Below are 24044 nucleotides of genomic sequence, written 5' to 3' on the forward strand. Positions count from 1 at the left end.
CTTCAATCCAGGGATATTTAATTGGATTGCAATCTAACTACCCAATCTTGATTCAGAGTATAGCCTAGCTGTGAATTCTAACTGCTTTCCTCATAACATTTCTAAACCTGGTTTTTCATCAGGGTTGGAACTAATTGCTTTTCTCATTTCCCTCCCCCCCCCCTTTTTTTTTTTTTTGTTTAAAAAATCTTGGGAATTCAGGCTCACATTTCACCCATGACCTGTAGTTTCCTGTACTAAGAACAACATCTCCTTTGCCACTTGTGTTTGGTTTCTTTGAAAATTGATCACAGCTGGAGAAACAGGGAAATCAGATTAGAACAAAATAGTAAACAAGCAGAAATCACTATTTCAGGGGTCTCCAACCTTGGCAACTTTAAGCCTGGTGGACTTCAACTCCCAGAATCCTGGGAGTTGAAGTCCGCCAGGCTTAAAGTTGTCAAGGTTGGAGACCCCTGCACTATTTAATAGGATAAGAGAAAAGTGGGAAGATGATTTTAAAATATAAATGTGTGAAAAAGAATTTTTGCAAGTCTTGCAAAAATGTCTGAAATACTTAGAAATTTACCCAAGTTTTTAATTTAAAAACAGAGTAAATTCCACCTCAGGATTTATAAGATATCAATCTTTAGTTTAAACCCTACCTTACACAAATTCATTTTAATATTAAAGTGGATCTAATGCTACAGTAATGGATAAATTAAATAAATATGAAAGTATATGGATGAACGATGACAGCTGTTATTGTCTGTATAAAAGGAGAAACTTGACTTCAGTAGGCCTTAAAGCCACGTAAGCTGTTGGTAAAGATCCATTTTTTCATAATCAAGAAAGTTCTTTTCTACTCAGTTATCCTCTGTCTGCAGGGTATCCCAAATACAGCTGATTTATGTCAGTTATAGTTTAATTGACTCTGAGCACAATGCAACCAATGGCCATTATGAGGTTATTATCCTCAGAATATAAAGAATGCTCTGTTTTAGGCTCTAGACAATCTTTTAGAATTCATCTGTGGGAACAACTTGTTTCCTATTAGTGCTATTCTCTAATGAACCACCCACAAATCAGTGGTATGAAACATAAAAAGACCAAAAGAAAATACAAAATAGTAAAGGAAGGACTCCTTCACATTAGTCAGAATTAATCTAACCCCAATTTGCATACACACAGGTAGTCCTTACACAAACACTTGATCCCTTTGCTTTCAATGGGGTTACATGTTTGAGTAATGCCAACTTGTGTGCTTATGTGGAAACACCTGGTCCTAGCTGCTCTTCTACAGCCCCTGGCATTATCAGGGCAGTGATTCTAATGCCAATTCTGAACTGTTTCTGTCTGTCTAACATTCCTTTTTAATCCCCATCCTGCCTGCCCCTCCCTTATGTAGGGTTACTTTAGTGATCCTTGGAATATTTTTGACTTCCTCATCGTAATTGGCAGCATTATAGACGTCATTCTCAGTGAAACTAATGTGAGTATAACTCTACCCTCCTTAGGATGCCACCAAATCCTCCTCCTCTTCTTCTTTACTTGTTATCTTCTTTTTTTTTTCTGGTTTATGTTTTCTTCCCTCTAGTCATGCTTTTATTGACTTTGCCATCGTCCTTCTCCCTGGGGGGGAAAAAAGGAGGAGGGTTAAAGACCTCCTTTCTTTTCACTGGTCACAACTGGTGGCTGGTGAAGGCGCACAGAGATTGGGGTATGTGTGCTTTTTTCCCCTCCCCAAAAGATGAAACCAAACCAAACCAGACATGTTTGAGTGTAACTTTCTAACTAACCAGGCTTTTTATTGATACCCTCCATCATGTTACAGAGGTATGAGCAACCAGTACTGTAGAGTGGTAAGAGAGTTTTTACTATGCCCACATAACCTCTTTCTTTCCTTATTTTTTTCTCTTCTCTCCCTCTTTCATGCTTTATTTATTTATTTGTTTGTTTGTTTGTTTGTTTGTTTTGGTTTTTCTTTGGGTTTTTTATACCCTTTTTCCTTCTCTCTCCTGTTTGTTTTCTTCTTTCTCTTCTTTTTTCTTTCTTTTTTTTCTTTTTTCTTTTTTCTTTTTTGGTTTCCCTGACACATGCAGCACTATTTCTGTGATGCATGGAATACATTTGACGCCTTGATTGTTGTGGGTAGCATTGTTGATATAGCAATCACCGAGGTGACCGTAAGTAGCTGGCGTCTGTCCATGAATGTGCCTGCTCTTAATATTCATTTGTCTTTTCTGGGTTTTTTAATCTCTTCTTTTTTTACTCTCTTCCCTTCTTTCTCCCTCCCTTTTTATTTAAAGTTTTTTTAAGGATTGCTTATTTTCTTCTGTTTTTGTTTATGCTTGTTTCTTTATGTTTTAGAACAACTTTGGAGATTTTCTGACTGTTGCATCATTTTCTTTCCCTCATAATCAGCCTGGCATGAATAAAAACTGTATAGTAGAAAAAAAATCTATGAAAAGTTTGTGGAGTGAATGCATAATAAGCAAGTTTCTGTCCTGGGAAGTTGTAGAAATAGTCGAGACTGATTTTCCAAAACTATGTTAAATTTCCTAGGGCAATGAAGTACTTGCCACTTCACAAAGAATTATAGGGCAACTCTTTCGAGGTGGAATAGTCGGAACCAGATATGGAAAAACAATTGCAAAGATCTTTATTTTTCCAAGTTCTTTTCTTCAATCTTGAATCCACAAGACTTAACAATTAAGCTAACATTCTATAATAACATATTACACATTAAATGAAATTACATTATTTGTCTCCCAATTATTCATGGAAAAAAACTTCATGAGTGGAGGAATTACTCTAAATTTTTTTAAAAAATCATTAGTACCAGCTAAATTCCAGCTCAGAGAATATTTTGGCACTGCGAACATTATCTGTGTGATTTGTTCACTATTCGGCATTGCTTCTGTGTGAGTATCTACAGAGATCTTGACCAGCTGCAGTTATAGAGATATTATTCATTATCATAAACTGAGGGAATTATGTTTGGCAAAATCCATTATTTAATTATAACACCACCCCAATAATATTTGCAATTTCAGAATATTCAGTAAATTTTACTGAGCTAATTCCCATTCCAGATAAAATTCTGATTTGGACCTAAGATCAGACAGATTAATCACACATACGTTCCATTCTCCATAGGACAGCCACATTATTTAGCAGGAAAATATGTGAAATGTGACACTGATTGACAGATTGTGCAGATTTTATAGCCCACCCAAAACAACAGACTATGGGCAAGTTACAGGTTATAATATAAATAAGTAATCATAGGAATCAAATTATTTTTAAAAGTAGCAATGCTTTTAATAATACTAGTATTGAAACAAAAAATAAATGGCCTCAATGTATACACCAATAATCCTAATTAGGATTGAAATCCCGGTAAAATAAAACTGCCTTTTAAGAATTTCTAAAAAACATGAGGGAAGAGGGTTTATGGATCGCTAGGAATGTTGAGTTTATTTTCTAAATAGTACAGGACACTAATACATTTAATTAAGGTTAGTTAAATATGGAACAGCAGAGATTGATTAAGTTAAAATTATTTATAGAGCAGAAAAGTTGAGTAGGGTTGTTTTTCTTCCCAGTACCAAGTAGTGTTGAAGGTCAGATGACATTAATATTGGTTCCACTTCACCTCTAAAGAATACCCTTCTACTATACAGACCCTAAAATTTTTGCATACGTCTTTTTATTACCTGGCATGTTTGAAGTTTCTCTTTTAATCTTTGCTTTAATTCTAACATTTCTTATTAAGCTATTTTGAATTTCTTCTAACTTTTTTGCATATCTGATGCACTGATAATTTGCAATCAATTAAAGATGGAGTTTGTTCTGAAATGTTTGAAGTCGTATTGCACATATTCCTATAGAATAAGAAACTGAATTGCCCTTTATATCAATTTGTACCTTCAAAAATAATCCTGCTCTGTGGCAGTCCACCCAGCCACCCAACAAATAGGCATTGTTTTTTGCAGAACAAATTGAAAACTTTCCCCCTTCACTTACCAATTGCATCATTTGTTTGTCGTTCCTACCATGAAAGTTTTGCTTTGCTCATGGTTTGTGAGCCTGTCTTGCGTGCCTGTATGCTGGCTTGCTCTGCACAAACTGGAATGGTGGGTGGAGGGAAGAAGAAAAGGAACATTTCTGAATAGACTACACGATATTAGTTTTTTACTTGATTCCAAAATCAGATATCATATATAGCCTGCACTAACTAAATAAATTAGTCTGTAGCGGATCTCTAAAAATGGTTGCAAAAGTAACAAGTTTGTATAAAATGAGCCTTTCTTGGCATTAATTACTTTGTCATGAAAGGTGATAGATGCATTAGATAGGAACACTGTGAAGTCTCATCTGCACGGACTTTGCCATGCAGAGACAATTTGACTGAAAGGCATTTAATCACCAGAAAAACAGAAGGCAAGGGTAAAAAAGTCAGATGTATATAATCAGTGTGTGTGTGCGCGCGCAAACACACAAGTGTGTATATATGTATATGTGCACGGGTGTGAATGCATTAAAGTGTTTTTCAGTTGAAACTAAATTTCATTATAATGGAAAAAAGTATTTCTTAAAACTTTTTAACAATTTTGAAAAAAATGCATCTTTGATGTTTTATCTTTTTAAAAAAACAGGGAATAAATAAATATGTGTTCATAAAATTCCCTTACATTTAAAATTTTAAAATTCCCTTACATTTAATACATCAATTGCAATTCTTAATGGGATATATGAGTTTATACATCACAATATATTACCTCAAGTGATAGAGCGAAAAAACATCTTAAAAATAGTGTAACCTTCAGCCTATTTCAATATTTGGTTTTGGAATATTTAAGTATGAAAATGACCTTTCAGATATATATTGCAGGATTATAGTTGTCAGAGTCTTTTAACTTAAAGCTTATATTCTTAATAACTTATTTTAAAGTTATTAGTCTTTTTTGCAAATAGCTTCAGACTGAGAAGAAATCTGCCAATTTTTCTTCTTTATTCATGAACAGAGAACTTTTATGACTAGTTAAACTGAATGGATCCAAACTCCATAAAATACTTATTTTGGATTTGGCGTTATTCAGGAAACACTGATGTTCCATCTAATGGATTTTAAGAAATATTGCTGTAGGAAAATCACAAAAACTACAGCAAATTTGAGTAAGCTAAAAGCATAGCTTTGAGGAGGAGTATAAAAGGGAATTATTTATGACTATCTGAAAACTATCCTGAAATAGTAGAAAGCATGTTCAGAAAAAAAGGAATAAACCTACAGTTAGTTTTCAATTCATCATAAAGCTTAATTTATTAATTTCATCTCAAATTCATTTATTGAATCTTATATGGAGATCTAGCCATAGCCATTTCTTATTTTTGCCATATGTGCAGAACTATACTTAATTCTTAAGAGCATAAAAATATGAAAATGAAGGAAGAAATGCAGCTTTCCATCTTCTCCCGATTCCAGTCTTTACACAGATTTCTGATTTCCCAATCCGCTTCAAAAATGTAAAACAAAAATGAGCAAAACATGTAAAGATAAGTAATTATACTTTTCAGAACCTTCAACATGAAATCTAAACTAAAATATATCAGTACAGTTGTGAGTCCTTTGAAACACAGCAGATCAAAAACACAAAAGTTATAAAAACTGGTGACAAGGAATTATTGGCAGTTTGCTACCAAGTGATCGAGCAGAAAGGTTTTGCTGAGACTGCTAATTAGGAAACCAATGAACAAAACAGAATTGTTCATAGCTCAAAGTTCCAAAAAAACAGATAAAAAATCAACATCTGGATGTGAGAATCTTAGGACCTCCATGATAGAAAAATGGGAAACACATGCAATAGATAACTATTTTCCAATACTAGAAAGTGGTAGAAAGTGGCTTCTAAAACAAACATGCTCTGTTCTTCCTTAGAAATAATAAGTCAATTCCTGAAAGTATAAAATAATTCTATATAATTCAGAAATACCTTTTATATACTAGCCTTCCCCAACCTGTTGCCCTTTAACTATTGGACTATAATTTCTAGCTGTTATGGCATGCAATCTGGATCATTTTTGTCCTGTGTATACATCCACTGTGAAAAAATTTCCATTGTTATAATCTCCATTTTTAGTAACTGGAAGCATATTTGCTCACCCCCATCCCGACACACACACATAATTCATTGTTGGATTGGCAAGGCATGCTAATGAAGCCCTTAGTGCTCCATTCAGAGTTGCATCTGGAGAAATGCGTTTTGGAAACATTTCTAACAGTGTTCTTGGAAGACATGCACTTTTGTTACCCTTCAACAGCTGCACTGCACTGCACATCTTTCTCCAGGTAAAACTATGAATTAGTATTAATTAATTAATTACGCAACACAGGGTCAAAATTCATTTGTGCATTTTAGGTTAAAATATACGCAGAAGGAATAATTTTTAAAAAATAGTCTTTTAGATTCTTATTATGTGAAATTACACCTTTCACTATGGATTTCAATATGAATGTTTATCCTGATTTTTTTTAATTTGGATTAAACTGAATACAGTACAAAACAAAAGTATGAACTTGCAAAACTGAAAATTAATCAGTTTGTGGCATGCTGCTGCTTTGGGTAAAAAAATAAGCATTATAAATCTAGCATTGGGAAAAAGAAGTCTAGAAAAGATTTGGGAAACCCTAGAATTTTTCTTTATGAAACAAGGAATTTCCTAGTAATTTTAAAAAAACAAAACACTTGACAATCTGTATTTGTGATGTGCTGAGATTTCAGTCTGTAGTATAATTAGACTATAGAACAGATCATGTACAGTATTGGTATATAGGAATGGTTCTGCAAATATATTTATCATAATTCAATAGGGCTAGAATCTAAGTGTGTGTGTGTGTGTGTGTGTGTGTGTGTGTGTGTGTGTGTGTGTGTGTGAAATAAGTCAACGTTATATTTCTTTATGTGTTTACTTCCTTTTTATCTGTTTCACTTTGGAGGATATTTCAAATAGTCTAAATCATTTAACAGTCACCTGTTTGTATATCTGAATGCAAGTGTATCCCTTAGGGCTTGTGCACACATTAAATTTACTCCTTGTTAAACTGCTTTGCTTACCTTTAGGGAGCAGCACGCTAGCTCTAAGATGAGCTAGAGCTAATTCACTAGAGGTAAGTGAGACTTCATTGGGGAAACTAGTTTCCACAGGGCAGATGACATCCACTTTGGGTAGACAATGTGTGCACAAGCCTTAAAAGTATAATTGAGCTTGTATGTGGATGCATTTGTAATTGTCTAGATGACCTAACATGCTTGGCATGTAATTCTCTTGCATTAGAGTAGATGTGCATGTACTGCATGTGCATGTTTAGTGCATGAATATAAATTATGAACACATGAAACTACTCTTTAGCTACATTCATTTCAAATGAACTGTATTGTCACAAATTTCCACTGAAATCACTGGATCGCCACAAAAACAAATCCAATATTAGTTGTGTGCCACTTTTTAAAGGTGTTGGTCAGGGGTGTCAAATTCAAGACTCGGGGGCTGGATCCACAGGATGCTTAGATCTGGCCTGCGGGGCCGCCCTGGAAACAGTGAAGGACCAGTCCGCTGTGCCTCTGCCAGGGAAAAGGGAGCTCGGTAGGGTTGCATGTGGCCCTCCCGAGCTCCATTTTCACTGGCAGAGGGTTGCAGGAGGCCATCGCAACCAGAAACTGAACTTGGGAGCCCATTTTCGGTGGCAGAGCACTCAGGCCACCAAAGGCACCCCCGACATGAGTGACACTGAGCTGGCCACAACCACCCTGGCCACACCCACCCCAGCCCCCCGAGGTCAAACACAACCCTGTTGCAGCCCTCAATGAAATTGAGTTCGACACCCCTGGTGTAGGTCTCTGAGTGTAGGGTAGCAGTGTACTAGCAATCTACTATGTATCTTCTCAGTTTACCTTTTGCAACAGTTGGAAACCAAATTTTACCCAAGAAGCCATGGTAGTTTCTACTAAAGTTAAGATGTTTACAAGGTTGTTGCCTTCCTTCCAAGGCCTTCAATACAAGATTTAAATCCAACCTATGCAACTTTACTTGGAAGTAGGTAGTTCTGATGTTATTTCTCAAAAAAGCCTCACAAATTCACATGCTTAGATTCCTAATGTTTAGATATCTCTTGGTTTTTTTTAGCCTTTGATTTCATTTTATTTTCTTGCATCTTATTGATTATTGTTTAATTAAGGGGTTATATGTCTGCCTGGTTATGCACTCTTTGCTGGATAATACCCAGAATATACTTTGGTTATAGGTCTGTGATGGTGAACCTATGGCACATCTGCCTGAAGTAGCACGCAGAGCCATGTCACCTGGCACATTTGGTGGTGCCCGTTCCTCTTCCAGGTTTCTGGCGCGCACGCACGCACAACAATCAGCTGGCCTTTTTGCGTGTGGAAGTACCGGAAACTGGAAGAGCTGGTTTTCCATTTTTCTGCAGGAGCATGCATGCCAGCCAGCTGATCGTCACACACGCATGTGCACCAGAAACCTGGAAGGGTAGCTGGCCAGTGCGCATGTGTGCGCCCAAAACCAGAAGTTCATTTTTGGGCATGCGCCCTGGGCAGCTCCTCTTCCGGGTTGCGGCCTAGACGAGCGAGCGCATGCTCCCTTTTTGGCACTCGATGCTGAAAAGGTTCGCCATCACTGTTATAGGTTGTTGCCTTCAACCTCTGACATTATAGCAGTAAAACACCAGCTCACATGCTGTCCAAATTGTCTTTGCTCTTTGCTTGACAGCAGTGATGCTTCTCTAATTGCACAAATGTATAATGCACTGAATAGGACTATGCATTTGAATGACAGGGCAGAACCCCCACTCTGATCAGCCATTAAGATATCCAGTGGGTTTCTTTCCCAAAACAGGAGCAGTTGCAAACCATTGATAGATGATTTGTTTTTCAATGTCATCTGAAGGCAGTATAATGGCTTTCAGTAGAAGTTCATGCTGCATGTATGGCCAGGCTGTGTCATAATTAAAAAGGATTTTTAAAATTTAACAGTGAATAATATATCCTAAACAATAAAACAACTGAAATCTTTACTTATTTCAGTGCTCAGTGGTTAAAGTGCTGTATTGCAGGCAAACTGCCCATGGCTTCCTATTTTGTGAGAAATGGTAGTAAATTGGAGTTTCTCGCTTTATTTTTTTCTAAAGAACTATTTCATTTGGGAGAACTGATTTTTAATATTTTATGAATTTAGGAATAGGACCTTTGGAATGCAACTTCTAAGTAACAATAGTATGACATTTGAAAGATGTAACTTTGAATAGAGTCTTTAAAAGGGATTTGATTACAAGTATTGAGAACGGTTTTCTTCATTGATACATATTTAGTATTTCTGATTTCTTAATTCATACCTGAATAAAATAACTCCTCTCTTTGAGTAATAAAAGAGGCTTGTTAATCTACAGGGAGATCTTTTATATATATTTTCTACCATTACAAAATAGAACAGAACAGAACAGAACAGAAAAAATAAAAATAGATTTAAAAATAATAAAACTTCAGAATTCAAATCTAAGAATCTATTGAAAAAACTCTAGTGTTTTGTTAACCCTTCTTCCTTATTTCATATTATGTTATTTTTAGAGCACTGTACACTTACATGCTTGAAATCTATAGCAAAAGCAACTATAGGTATGTGAAAGAGCAGGCTGTTTAGAATAATTATAGGCAGCTAGGCTGCCGCCTTCCCACCCCCCCAGCCCCCCTCCCCCATTTGAGCCTTTTCCCCAGCATCAGCAAGGCAGAGTTGCCAATAAAACTGCAACCTTGAAACAGGTGTAGAAGGAGAATGCAAGAGTTTCATGTTTTGGAAAGTCTGCAGCCACCAGCTAACAAGAAAAGCAGCTGAATAAAAGGTGTTTTTCCTTCAGAGGGAGTGAACAGACTGGCTATTCAACAGAGCAGGAATCCCAGAGAGAGAGATGAATTAAGACAGGGATGTCAAACTTGCGCTGTCACGTGTCATATTGCGACTTTTTCCCCCTTCACTAAAATGGGGATGGGCGTGGCCAGCGCATGACTCATCCCACCCACAGGCCGTGGGTTTGACACCCCTGAATTAAGACATAAGGCAGTACAGGATTTGTAAGAAGTGTTGCTAGTAATCTTACAGCATATAGTAATAGTAAAGAGGAAATGTTGTAATAATGCAAATAGCTATCCTATAAGTATAGTATAGAGTTCATGCAATAGTAATTACATATAAAAGAACATAATTATTGCAATAATAATTAACAATGTAGAAATAGCAGTAGAGGAGAATATAGAATAGACACAGTAGAAAGCACTCACATATAAATGTATAAGTTTCACATTTTACTTTTGAATCTTTTTTTCAAAATAAACTGTCAGGGTTCCAAATAATACCCCCAACCAATGAAGACTCCAAAGCAGGCAATTCCTTAAAGTTCTGTTTTATTAGAGATGTCATATTGGCACATCTGGGATGTTTTGGCTAAATACTTCTACCAATTCCATGCAAACCCCACTCCTAATTTCTCACAGCACTAAGTGTGGCAGCCCTGAAGATCCAAAAGAAAAGGTGGCCTCCACGGCTGACAGGCTGCCCCCCCCCAAACCAATGATCGTGTCCTGGAATGAGAAGAACGTAGGATCCTTTGGCTTATCAGGGAATTTATCATGGAATTGTTTTACTAGTCTATCTGCCTTTACATCCCAGCTCTTAACTCAAGTAGCCTCAGACAAAGGCTATCCTTTCCAATGAACTAAATATTGCAATCGACCCCTGTATAATCTAGAGTCTAAAATTCTCTTAACCTCATAATGGGTCTCCTCTTGCACCACTATGGATTTGGGTGCTGGTCGGGTCTGTGGTCTCAGTCTTGAATTGACTGCTGGCTTCAGCAAGCTGCAGTGAAAGACTGGATATACTTTCCCTAGTATGCATGGGAGACTAAGCTGAACTGTCACTGGGTTAATTATTTTCACTATCAGAAAAGGCCCTAAGAATTTAGATCCCAGGTAATTTCAATTTAATGTATTTGGTTGATAGGTAAACTCAATCTCCCACATGGAAGGGGGCCTGGAAAGATCGGTATTTGTCAGCTTGTTTTTTGTATGCTTCTGTGGCTTCCGCCAGCGCTTTTTAGTGTCCTCATGGCCTTTCTTTAACGACTCCATCCATTCGGCTAGAGTAATGGAGGAGGATGGTGCTCTCGGCAGCTCGGGCATCAAAACAAAGTCCATGCTGCTGGTGATCTGAAAGGAGGTCAATCTGCTGCTGATATGCACGGCGTTGTTGTAAGCCACTTCTGTGAAAGGCAGCAGATCTGCTCAGTTTTCTTGTTGGTAATCCACATAACATCTTATGTTATGTATTGCATGGCTCATGTATTGCGTTTGTCCATTCTGCAGCTCCGTTCGTGCTCGGATGAAAAGCTGAGATAAGCCTCTGAGTTGATCCAATAGATTTCAGGAACTCCCTCCAGAACCTGGTAGTGAACTGGACGCCTCAGGCTGAGATCATCCGGCGGGGCACTCCATACAGCCGATAAATCTGCTTGATGAACATTTTAGCCAGCTCATGGCTGAGGGTAATCCCGAGCAAGCAGGAAATGGGCTTGCTTAGAAAATAAGTTGATTACAGTCCAAATGACTGTATTCCCCCCCCCGGAAGTTTGACTATAAAGTCCATGGCAATTTCCTCCCATGGTCGGCTGGGGTTAACCACTTGTTGGAGCAGTCCAGGAGGTTTCCCTGGTCTCATCTTCATGGTGGCACAAGTGGCACAACTCTTTACGTAGTCCTCCACATCAACCTTCATCTTCGGCCACCAGAATTGTCTTCGGGCCAGGTAAAGAGTTTTTAGGAAACTGAAATGACTGGCCAGTCATGAATCATGCCTGCGCTGTGAAATTGGTGGAGACATACAGTTTGGACCCCTTCCAAGCTAGCGCCTCTCTCAGGGTTAAAATGTCTCTGTTGTCATTAAACCACTGGTTGGCTGGGAGCGCAGCCTTTAGTGGAGCTGTCAGTTTTCCCCGCACAGGATCAGTTTGGTGTTTGGCTTGGCCCCTGGTGGTGAACTGCGCTGCTTGTTGCGAGGGGAGGATGATGGCATAGACAATTTCTTCCCTCTGGCTATCAAATGATGGTTTTCTTGATAATGTGTCAGCTAGCAGATTCCCTGAATGTACTTTAGTTCAAAGTTAAATCGCCAGAAAGATTGCACCCCTCAGACTTGCTTGGGGGAGAGCTTCTGGGGTGTCTTTAGGGCTTCAAGGTTTTTGTGATCAGTCCAGATCTTAAAAGGCACCTAACTTGTTTCCAAAAAGTATCTCCAGGAGAGGAGAGCCCAATAGACTGCACAGGCCTCCTTCTCCCAGATCTCGGTGAGTTTTTTGGACACATATGTGCAAGGCAAGAGCCAATCCTGTGGGTCCTTCTGGAGAAGCACTGCTGCCACTGCCACATCGCTGCTGTTGGCTTGGATGATGAACTGTCTCTCAGGGTCGGGGTGCTGAAGAATTTGCTTCTTAGTGAAGAGCCACTTCAGTTTCTCGAATACTTTTTGACAGCAATGTCCAGGCCAGCAGTTGAGCACAGTTTCGCTGGAGGGGGCCCTGTTTTTAGTAGCTCCATTAGGGGCAGGGCTACTTCTGTGATCGTTGGAATGAATTGCCTGTAGAAGTTTGCAAACCCCAGGAAGCTTTGGAGTTGCTTGCGTGTGCGAGGGGGTTGCCAGTTTAGTATCACTTTCACTTTCCCTGGATCCATCTGAATCCCCTTGCTTGACACTCAGTAGCCCAGGTAGTCGAGGGAGGTCTTATGGAATTCACACTTAGAAAGCTTCACATAGAGCTTTGCAGCTAAGAGTTTTTTCAGTACCTGCCGTACCAGTTTAATGTGTTCTTCCAGCGTCTCACTAAATATGAGAATGTAGATCAGGTAAACTAGGACCCCTTTGTACAGGTGCTCATGCAGCACTTTGTTAATTATGCATGAAGACTGTGGGGGCTCCCTGAAGCCCAAACGGCATGACCTTAAATTGGAAGCTGCTCGGAGGGCAGTTGAATGCAGTCTTCCATTCATCTCCTTCTCAAATTCGTATTCGATAGTAGGCTTCTCTTAAATCTATCTTGGTGAACAACTTACCCTTTGCTAGGTGGCTTAGCATGTTCTTCATTAGGGGTAGGGGGTATATGTTCTCCATGCACATGACATTAATTCCATGGAAATCAATGCAAAGCCTCATCCCCGTCTTTTTTCTCTTTGAATAGAATGGGGGCTGCCACTTTGGATTTTGTGGGCTGAATGAAACCCCTGGCCAAATTGGTGTTGATGTATTTTCTCAATTCGGCCATCTCTTTTGGAGTCATGGAATATATCTTTGGCTTTGGCAACTTGGCTCCCGACACAAATTCAATCATACAGTCTGTTGGGCTGTGTGTGTGTGTGTGGAGTTGCAGTCTTGTTCACTAAAGGCATCTGTCAAATCCCGATACTCCTTGGGCAGGTGGGGCCAGCCAGGGAATCAGTCTGTAGCTGCTGCTTTTTCTAGCCAGCTGTGGTTGCCAGGGGTTGTTGCTTCTTGGCAATTGTCTGGCGGAATTGGTAACAGTGGCCCAATGCCTATTCTCAGTTTCCGGTAACCATCTTCCCACATGATGGTCGGGGCCCATTTGTCTAGCTAAGCAAGCCGTAATATAATTGATTCAGTCATTTTGGAAGCTACTATGAACCGGATAAGCTCCCTGTGGTGACTCATTTCCAGTCTAATGAGCTCTGCGACTAAAGTGGCTGGAGCTCCGCCTATTAGCATCCCATTGACTTGCTCAAAGCATATGGGATACACTAGGGGCTTCGTGTTTATTCCTAGTTGTTGGACAGTGGGGAGGCTGATCAGGCACCTGGTGCAACCAGTATCTATGACAGCTTCTACATCCTGCTGGACCCATTTCTGGCACTACTATCTGGGTCTTGACTGTGAAGGGGCGGATGGCTTCACTTACCGTTGGGTCTTCTTTATTGCTGCTTCCACTGGCAGAGCCTGGAGGGGTCTCCAAAGCTGGAGTTTCCTCACTCCCAGCTGGGAGGAGAGGAACCTCTACGGCTTGCTGGGCGATTCTCCCCTTGTCTGGCAGCTTCCTTGCAGTCCTCCTTCCCCGGGGTGCCAATGGTGTTCAGAGTTGAGGTACTGGGGCAGGGTCCAGATACTCAGATGGTCTGTGCCCATGCTGGCTGCATTGGAAGAACTTGATTGTTTCCAATGGTGATTGGAATCCCTTTGAAGGGATTTGGTGACCCAGGGTCCTCTTGGCTGATTTCTCCTGGGTATGCTTGCGATGCGGGTGGAACTCAAAGTCTATTGCCACGGCTATATTGTACCAGTCCTGTATACAGCCCAGAACTCCCCTGATCCCACAAGCTTGGCTGAGGTCCTAGTCTAGGGCCTTTTTGAAGTGGTGGATGAGGAGGCGTTCAGGCCAGTCTCTCAGTTTTCCAATCAGCCTCTGGAAATCCCAGACAAAATATTTGGTGGTCGGCCCGCTTGCTTCAGGGCTTTGATCTGGGCTTTGACCTAACCCTAACCCTATGGGCCGTGTCTTCAAATTGGGCCCGGAGCAGTTGCACAAACTCGTCAGCATCCTCTAGCTTGGGACTCCTTCATCGTGTAGTTGGGCTATCCAATCTGCTGTGTCCCCCTCATTCATGCCATCAGCAATGGCTGACACTATATCTCAATTGGTCTGGTATTGGTCCCCATAATGGTTGATGTGGGACCAAATCCAATTGAGGAAATAGGCCAGCTTCCCTGGGGAATCTGTCGAACGTCACTCTGAACTGTGGGGGAGGAGCTGCTGGCTGGGCAGGTTATGGGGCTGGTGCCACAGCTAGCATCCACTGATACTGTATCTACCCCTGACCGGGGTAAAAGGCCCAGCCAGGGGGATCTGGTCAGCAGGAGGCAATCTGAGGACTGGTTGGCGTATGGGGGGTGTTGGGTCTTGGCAGCCCCAATGGTTCTCCCCACAGACCTTGGCTGGAATGCCCTAGCGGGCCTTGCTGCGGCACTGTGGCGACTCCTGCAAAAGCTGTCATCCCAGTAAACTGGGCCCAATGGGGAGGCTGAGGCATGATCCGCTTCACATTGAGCGGAATGAAGCTGACGCTCCACTCTGGGTGTTTGCAGCCCCAGGGCCTGGGAAGGTGAACGTAGGTTGAGCCAGAACCCAGCCAGGGTGGATGGTGGGAGGAGGTTATTCAATGCAGCCCATGCTGAGTTGGTTGAATCACTCCAGGAGACCCACTAGCGACCGGCTCTGTGTTGGCAGTGGGAGACCCCACTCCTGGGAATCGCTGGGCTCAGGAGGTCTCACCGTTCTCCATTCAAAGGCCTCCTCTCTGCTCATCCCCATCCGAGGTTCCTGCAGTGTCGCCAACTCCTGGGGCAGGGCGGCTCCCACAGCTTCGCCGTATAAGGAAGGTTTCAGCTGAGCGACCTCCGATCTATTCCACATGGTTCCCTCCATAGTTGCCATCTTCTCCTCCATCTTCCCTGACTCTTTACACCACCTGGCGATTGGGTTAGCGCTTGGGATTCAGGACTCCGGACAGCAACTCCGCTAAGCGGTGAGCTGGGTTGAGATTATTTTAAAGGAGATTCGGGTTAATGTCAGGATTCTAAGTAACACCCTCAACCAATGAAGCCTCCGAAGCAGGCAGTTTCTCAAAGTTTCATTTTGTTAGAGATGGAACCTGAAAGCTCCCGGGTTTTCCACACCCAAAAGAACGTCAAAGTCCCTTCCCCTGCACCCACATATCCATCACATGGTCTTATCAATCCACCATCCCAATTGAAGATGCCTCCCAGTCACACCACTCCAGGTGCAGGCTTGACTTTAAGAAAATAATATTGCTATGGCTACCAACTCCATGCAAACCCCCCTCCCAGTTTCCCACAGAACTAACTTTGTCAGCCCTGAAGATCCAAAAGAAAAGATGGCCTCCAGGGCTGACATAAACATTTTATCAACTTGTATAGGGATATATAAAGAATACCTGTCCACGGTCAAATTTTTCTGACTTTTTGAGACTAATTGAGTGCAGTTTGAAAAAATAACCTGTAAAAAGGTGCCCTTATCTTAATTGAATAAAGCAGATATTCTCCATCAGGCACATATGAAAGCACTGCTTATATGTGCTGAGATTATATGTCCTTGTAATTGCAAAAGTATGGATGCTCTGTGACAGGCAAGTAAAGTTTCTCTATTCCTGCATGGCTAGCAAGGTTTGTGAATGCATCTGTGTAGCTATCCTTAGCTTGAATAATATATTTCAGATATATGTATGATTGCATTTAAGAAGGATGTAAGACTTTGAGCATATCAGTTCTAATTTGATGCCAGCTGTGTCTTAGCTTCAATTGTTTGCATGCAGTAAGTGAGCTTGTATGCTGAAAAGAATAATAGAAGGTATACAATGTGTTATTTTTGATCCTAAGTTTCAATGATGTATTTAGTGGATTTTTTTTAGGGCCTGATCCTAGCTACTTATAATGTGAAAGCAGTTTATCCTTAGATTTAATGGAATGACTGTACAGAAATGATTATAAGGAAATGAGAGAGCAATGAGGATGTCCCCTAGATATTTAGGAATATCTATTCCTTCTCTGCTTTCTAATAAGCCTATTAATGCTTTACTGAAGCTATTAAAAATGCCTATTCCTGGGGAAATCAAATTTCTTGATATACCGTCAAAAAAGCATCAGCAGATTTGGTGGCTGTGATTTGCTGCCAGTTCAGAAATTCAATATCTTCTCCATACATCGTATTCTGATTGTGCCGTCACTGAGAACCCATGTCCATGGAGAAGATAGTGTCACTAAGACCATGCATTGGGACAGCTGTACATTTGTAACTGTGATTCCTATAATGATAGCACAAAGCCAATTATTGCTACAAGCTTAGAAGCAGGGTGAAATCCAGCAGCTTCTGACAAGTTCTGGAGAACCAGTAGCGGAAATTTTGAGCAGTTTGGAGAACCGGTAGCGGAAATTTTGAGTAGTTTGGAGAACTGGCAAATACCACCTATGGCTGTCCCAGAGTGAGGTAGGAATGGAGATTTTGCAATATCCTTCCCCCAGGAGTGGGGAGGGAATTGGGATTTTGCAGTATCCTTCCCCTCGACTGGGGTGGGAATGGATATTTTGCAATATCCTTCTCCCAGGAGTAGGGTGGGATGGAGATTTTGCAGTATCCTTCCTCTGCCACGCCCACCAAGCCACGTCCACAGAATTGGTAGTAAAAAAATTTGGATTTCACCACTGCTTAGAAGAGGCAGTTTTATAAATATCCTAAGTAGCATTTAAATGTGTCCCTAGAAAAAATTGAGAGTTATATTACCAATAGTTTTGGGAGGTTTCTGAAATGATTCTAAAGTCAGAAGCAAATACAATTTTTAAAAACCTTTTGTCAAACCCTGTCTTTTTCTTCATTTGGTACTGGTTTATTTCAGATTAGGACAGGAATGAGAAATCCTGTGCCCAAGTGATGATATTACAATACAACCTCACTCATTCCCAGCACACTTGCTCGATTTTAACCATAACAAAAATTGAACCCCCAAATATTTGTGGAAAATAGATTCCCAGTTCGTTCTCCTGGCAAATAAGAGATCTATATATTATAAATCCAGAAATATCAACACAAATGTTAGAAATTCATTTTTCCATTTATTCCCAGTGGTACTGTACATCTTTCTTCCCTCCCTTTCTCCATTCCTATTTTTTATGACCTCCTTACCTTTTTCATTTAAGTCAGGCCAAATGTCTGTCAGCCAATTTTCAGCAACAGTCAAGAGTTTATGAAAGCACAGAGCTATGGGTTCAACCTGAAAACTTGACACTAAGGCCACAGGTCCACTGAGGACAAGAGGTAGCGCTCTTTGCATCAAAATCTCAATGATTTTGGAAACCTGGGTGAGATTCTGGCTACAAACCAATTTATGTGTAATTTCTACAGAAATCAATGGGGAATGTTTCCCTAAAAATGGCTTTTAAGATTGAAATGACATTGATATTGAATGTAGGCTGGTTTGAAATATGGCAGTAATTAGTATAGTCAACTGATTGGTTCAGTTGACTGACTTGGAGTCTCTCTTACTAGTCCCCAGTAGGTGGCCTGAGGATTGTGGCCTAAAACAGCCCCACTCTTGTGATGCAACAAAGATTGGTGGAAGGACGGCATGCATCTAACCCTTGGCCTTTTTTTTCAGATTCTGCACTTATCTATGTTGCTCTGTCCGCTCATCTCTTTGGTACTCTGTATTTTATCTTCTAACTTTTCCAGTCCTTTGCTGTAGAGCTGATATTGGAAAGAAATCTTTGCTTTCTACATATGTGTGAATGCTTTGTTCCACGAGAACATTATTTTAAAAAATACTTCTTGCAAAGCTGGTGTGAGAAGAGCAAAGTCCTCCAATATATAGCAAGCAAAGGACAGGAGCAGCCCACAGCTTCTTTTGACATTCTTCTCACTGCGTTGTCACATTAATGATTACGTTATTTCCGATATCTATGTATTGTGTTTATGTGCATGTTCAAATTGGATGTTGCTTTGGAGTTTTAATGAGTTACTTATTTGGGAGAATAGTTATGATTTGTGTTTGTTTTTGTATCGGATAGATTATTCTACAAAGAATAGTCAAGCAAAGGCATTGAGTGCAGAATTGAACATTTCTCATCTATAAGATCTTACAAATGTATGAGCACTGCCAATGTCTGAGGAAATTAAATAGGAATTCCTATGATCCAGCAATGAGACTTTAAGCAGTGTCATATTATTAGAAACTGATTCAAATATGCAAAACAAGCTACTAAATGTAAACATGCTTCTTGCATAATATATGGAAATCACCAATTTTATTTTATTGTGTGGTAGCTAAACTTATTTTTTCCAAGAAAGAATGTCTGTAGCTCTAGCAATGTTTGTGGAACTTAATATTGGATCCAAACCCATTCACACAACTGGAAGGACCTTAGATTGTCAAAGTCTGATCTAAGAAAATTCATGTTTCCTATATGGAAAAAACATTTATTCCGAGTGTGTAATGCTACAAGATTATTTTTCAAAAGTCATAAATATATAAGTAACTGTTTAAAAAAGTAATAGAATCATTTACTTATTTTTAAAAAAATGCACACTGCTTCTGATCTAAAATCTCAAAGTATATTACAATAAAAATATAAATTGTGAAGAATGTAGTAAAATGAAGTATAAATGTACTAACTTTTCATGAGCCAACGTACAGCTTAAATATATTTAATATTTTAAATACTAACTATCCAGTTTTTCAAAATGTATTTCTCACTTTTTACATTTTAATAAGTAGAGTGGGGAAAACACAAGAGGAGAATCTATTCAATTTTTCCCTATAGCACATATCAAAAATTGAGCTCCATCCTATCTGGTACTCTCCAGATATCTGTCACTTCCAGATTTACCAGCCAGTATGGTCAACAGGTTGTAATCTCAACTTTTCTGGAGGATGTCACGGTAGGGAAGACTATTTCAAAGCAATTTCATTTTACTGGTTGAGCTTGCATTTCATTTGCAGCCTTTAAAAAGTATTTTTATCATTAAAATGAATGGAAATTATACATGTTCTACAATGAAATATAGCATTACAATTATAAATCAACTTAATTTTGTGGGATAAATCAACTGTAGCTCGCTTGTTATCATTTTATTTCTAGGTCCTTAACATAAAAAGATGACACTGTAACAGACTATATACCTGAATTTTTCTAAAGCCAAATGTTCTTGATATATGCCATATCTGTTAAGCTATGACATTATACAGTTAGTCCTTAACTTAAAACCATTCATTTAGTGATGGTTTGATGTTACAATGGCACTGAAAAAAGTGACATAAGATTGGTCTGTGCACTTAAGACCATTGCCGTATCCTCAAGGTCACATGATCAAAATTCAGGTGCTTGACAATCAGCATACATTTATGAAGAAGCTAAGACATTCAAAGTTATTGAACTATGTTTTCAAAAATAACCATAGGTTCATTATATCTGTTGTATACTACCAAGTTGAAAAACTATTTCACTGGAAAGTGGCAGCAGTACACCTAGGCTTCATTTCAATATATTTCACAATTTTGACACAATTTTAACTTTTGAGTAAAAATATCCATTACATTGCTATTTGGAAGTGATGAATGATCTCGATATTATTAAACAATTTCATACTTAATGCTTTAAAAAGATGTAAAATATGTTATCATTGTATTATAATTTGTATTTTAAACTCAAAATTCAGAATTTTCATCACTACATCTATTCAGTTTTGGTAGGCAATAAATATGTATGTTTGTATTTAGAATACTGAACAAATTAATCTAAAATCTGTCTAAAGCTACATTCCTACATCCATTATCAGTCTGTGATTTCTGGCACATTGTCCTCCATTGTGAAATCAAATCAGCTCAAATGCCCCTTTATGCCATGGTGTCTTTTACTTGTATTGTCCTTGCTGTATATGTTTTCAAGGTATCTTTAATGCATAACTGCTGGATTGCAGAGGACACCATGCAAATATCAGAAAAAGATCCTCTGGCAGTTGCTATGTAATATTTATTTATCATATTTGTAGGATTTCAAATGTGACCCTGGGCAATGTGCATATTCCCTACATATGAATGAAGTAAGTCTCACTGAATACAATGGAAATTATTTTTGAATATTTTGGATTGTACTAGGAGTCATATAAATCTTATTAACTACTGGCTTGTTGAGAAATCTTGCCTGATCCTAAAACATAGGAAATTAATTTTCTGTGAGTGAAAAATTATCTGAAAATGCATCATAATATCAATTATTGAAAATGTATAAACATACACATAAACATATATACACTTAAGGGAAGACCAAAGTTAATACAATGCTGCTTTCTCCTAGACAAATAACTCGGTATACTTATATACTGAAACTCATTGCATCACATAACCTTTGCATAGATTGAAATAGATTTGGCTGCAACCCAACTGTTACCTTAATTTGGGCCCTGTTGCACTACTTGAATGCATCTAATAGGACCATTATATTATATTATATTATATATATCTTTTAATGAGGATGGCAATATGGTCCTATTAGAGACTAAAATCTGATACTTATATATAGAGGGCTGATTCAAGACCACATACTATAGTTTTCTAGATTTTAATAAACTATACGATGATGTCCAAACATAATGCTCTAACAGTAGTCATTTACATACTCCTATGAAGTGTATAAAAGCCATTTGGGAGGAGCGGGGAGCCTAATCTTTCCAAGCCATAGCTTGATCCATTTTTATCCTTAATTGCCAATTACAAATATCTGTGGTCATCTCTTATGTTCATTATTGTAATTATATCTTTAATTGTTCATCTTGATATATATACCCACTGATTCAATATTATTCTTCTGCCAAATTATTTATTTTTTGATCTATTCATTTGATACCTCTCTTAAACCCCTAGAGTACATTGTTTTTCTACTCATTTGCAGATCTATCCATCCACCCAGTTTTTATTTTATCTTCCAAAGCTTATACTCTCCTCCTCCTCCATTTCTCTGCTCTTAAATCATAGTTTCACACCGTTCCTCATCCATTCAGCTATATTGCCATCATCATTCAAAGGCTTTGCACCCTGAAATAACAACATTCTCTCTTCATTCCCTCTGGAATTGAAATTGGCTCCCAGAACACACCCTTAAATTCATTTCTCTTTCTTCCTCCATATGCTTCTCAAACACATTTTTCCTGTAGTTTTCTGAGACATCACCCAACTCAATATCCTCTGAAGTTCTAAACATAATTGATATACGTGGCATATTCTTCACATTAGCTATTCTCTTCTGTTCTGTTGCTATTTTCCTATGTCTGTTCTTACAATGCAAAGTCTTTGAGCTAGAGACTTTTCAGATGCCATGAACACATTTAATGCTATACTATAAATAAATATAATAAACAGGCATGGTTCCATCCAATCCTCTATTAAAGCAAGGTAAACTAATAGTTATCTCTCATGGCTAAAAAAGTACCCATAGTTGAATAGGTGCTGTCTGAATAGTTAAAACTTTTAATCCGTTTTTTAACCTATTCCAGTCAGTCAAATAATTGGAATGACATGGAAATTTAAAATGAAAAAAATGTTTTCTCATCCCTTGGTTTTGATAGTTTAGCACATAGGAAATAACTGATGTATTTTTCCACCAAATTATGTAATTAATGCATCAGACATTATTTGGAACTGAGCACGATACAATTTTCTAAAATAGCATTTCCATACTTACTGTTTATTTTGGTTTCTTATACTTATTTTTCTTTAAGTGAGCTTTTTACTATAGCTCCAATAATATTTCCATCAAAATTCAAATTTTGAATTTAATATGACAGGTCAGTTTAACACTGTCACAGCCACAGGGTTTAAAATGCCATTTTAGAAAAGACCTTTAAAAAGCAAAACCCAGACACCATCTCTTTGCTACAAACAGGAGCACAACATATCAGAAAGCATTGCCAACCAATATGTTTCAAACTTCTTTAGATCACTATGAACTCAGCTATGCTATCTCAGTTCCATTTTATTGTGTCTAATGAGCAGAATATTAAATACAGTCTAAAAACTAAAAACACGTTTAGCTATCTGAATTCAGTTAAAAATTGAACTTTCTGCTATGTGTCAATGTGAATCTATCATAATAACATCAATCTGCTATACTGAGAAGCTGAACTGATAAGCAAATGAAAAAACTATGAATTGTATAAATATGTAGAATTTGAAATTATAAGATAAATAGTCTTTAAATATATGCCATCAAAAAACACAAATACTAGAACATTCTTTACATACAGTACTTGGTAACAAATTACTTATAATTTAAATGAATACAAATTAATATTGAATTAGTGGAGTAAGCATGAGCATAATATATACATTATTAACACAGCTAAATATGGGATTATATAGATCAAATGTCCAATTCATGTCCCTCATTGCCTTCTCTTCGATAGGTTAGATATACCTAGCTCCCTCAACCATACAAAACAAAACAAAAATGCATTATTTTTGTGAATTTTTCTTTTGTTTTGTATGGTTGAGAAAGCTAGGTATGTTTAACCTATCGAAGAGAAGGATTGGAGGGATATGAATTGAACATTTTTAAGAAGAAATTGGACAGCCATTTGTTTGGAATGGTATAGAGTAGGGTGTCAAAATGGATTTCTTCGAGAGCCAAATCAGCATTGTAGTTCTCCGTGGGCCGGCCAGTGGGGAGACAGGATGGCCTCCTGTAGCACTCTGCCAGCACTCTGCCTCAAAGGACTCTTCTAACATTGTTATTCTGTTACATATCAAAAATTTAATTTCCCCTGTGAGAATTGGTCTATATCCTGGTCCAGGAATCTATGTGGACTGCACATACTGTGCCCAAGTAAGGGGCTACATATGCAAATGGATGCTTGGTAGACCTTAGGTCTGTGAAATACTGTCCATCAATTGAAAACATTAATGCCAATCACAGGATAAAAAGAGAAAGTACTAAACTGAATTCAGTATTTATTCTATATGTTACTTTGATCAATGGTAATGATTCAATAGCTATATGCCCAGACGGATTATAATCTTTTAATAGCAGAATATGTGTATTTGTGGCAATATAGGCTGTGTTTAATAACAACAAAAACATTTTTATTAGTGTACATATATGAAATATTATGGACTAATTATGTCCCATGTATAGTCTTTAAAATATATATATGATATGATATGTTACAATATGATATCCTCGGACAATCTTAGTAAGGTATTCACCTTTTGTGTTAACCATAGCATTCCTATGTTTCACTCTCACGAATAGCCATTTACTCTGTAAGTCCAGAGAGCTTGTACTATGTAAAATGTTCTGTTTACACAGAACATTTTAATGAAAGCTATTATGCTGGTTAATGTTGGAAATCACTATTACACAATATCTCTGCTGTC

At 38.4% G+C, this 24044-nt stretch overlaps 1 protein-coding gene and 1 long non-coding RNA gene across 5 annotated transcripts in view; one reads left to right on the forward strand and one right to left on the reverse strand.

The window, feature by feature from the left end:
• Positions 1-24044, forward strand: part of CACNA1C (calcium voltage-gated channel subunit alpha1 C) — a 614085-nt gene that overhangs the window by 527754 nt on the left and 62287 nt on the right. Inside the window, exon 30 of the mRNA XM_058191893.1 lies at positions 1388-1471. Coding sequence (XP_058047876.1) covers positions 1388-1471 — 84 coding nt within the window. The remainder of the gene's footprint in view (positions 1-1387; positions 1472-24044) is intronic.
• Positions 1-24044, reverse strand: part of LOC131202698 (uncharacterized) — a 144729-nt gene that overhangs the window by 55697 nt on the left and 64988 nt on the right. For 2 of the 4 annotated variants that reach the window (XR_009156198.1, XR_009156199.1), the window contains 2 exons: positions 4009-4110; positions 1488-1611 (listed from right to left, as the gene is read on the reverse strand). This is a non-coding gene — a long non-coding RNA (uncharacterized LOC131202698). The remainder of the gene's footprint in view (positions 1-1487; positions 1612-4008; positions 4111-24044) is intronic. The other 2 variants (XR_009156201.1, XR_009156200.1) reach the window with 1 other exon arrangement.

Source organism: Ahaetulla prasina, chromosome 7 (genome assembly GCF_028640845.1).
Source record: "Ahaetulla prasina isolate Xishuangbanna chromosome 7, ASM2864084v1, whole genome shotgun sequence".
Lineage (NCBI taxonomy): Eukaryota > Metazoa > Chordata > Lepidosauria > Squamata > Colubridae > Ahaetulla > Ahaetulla prasina.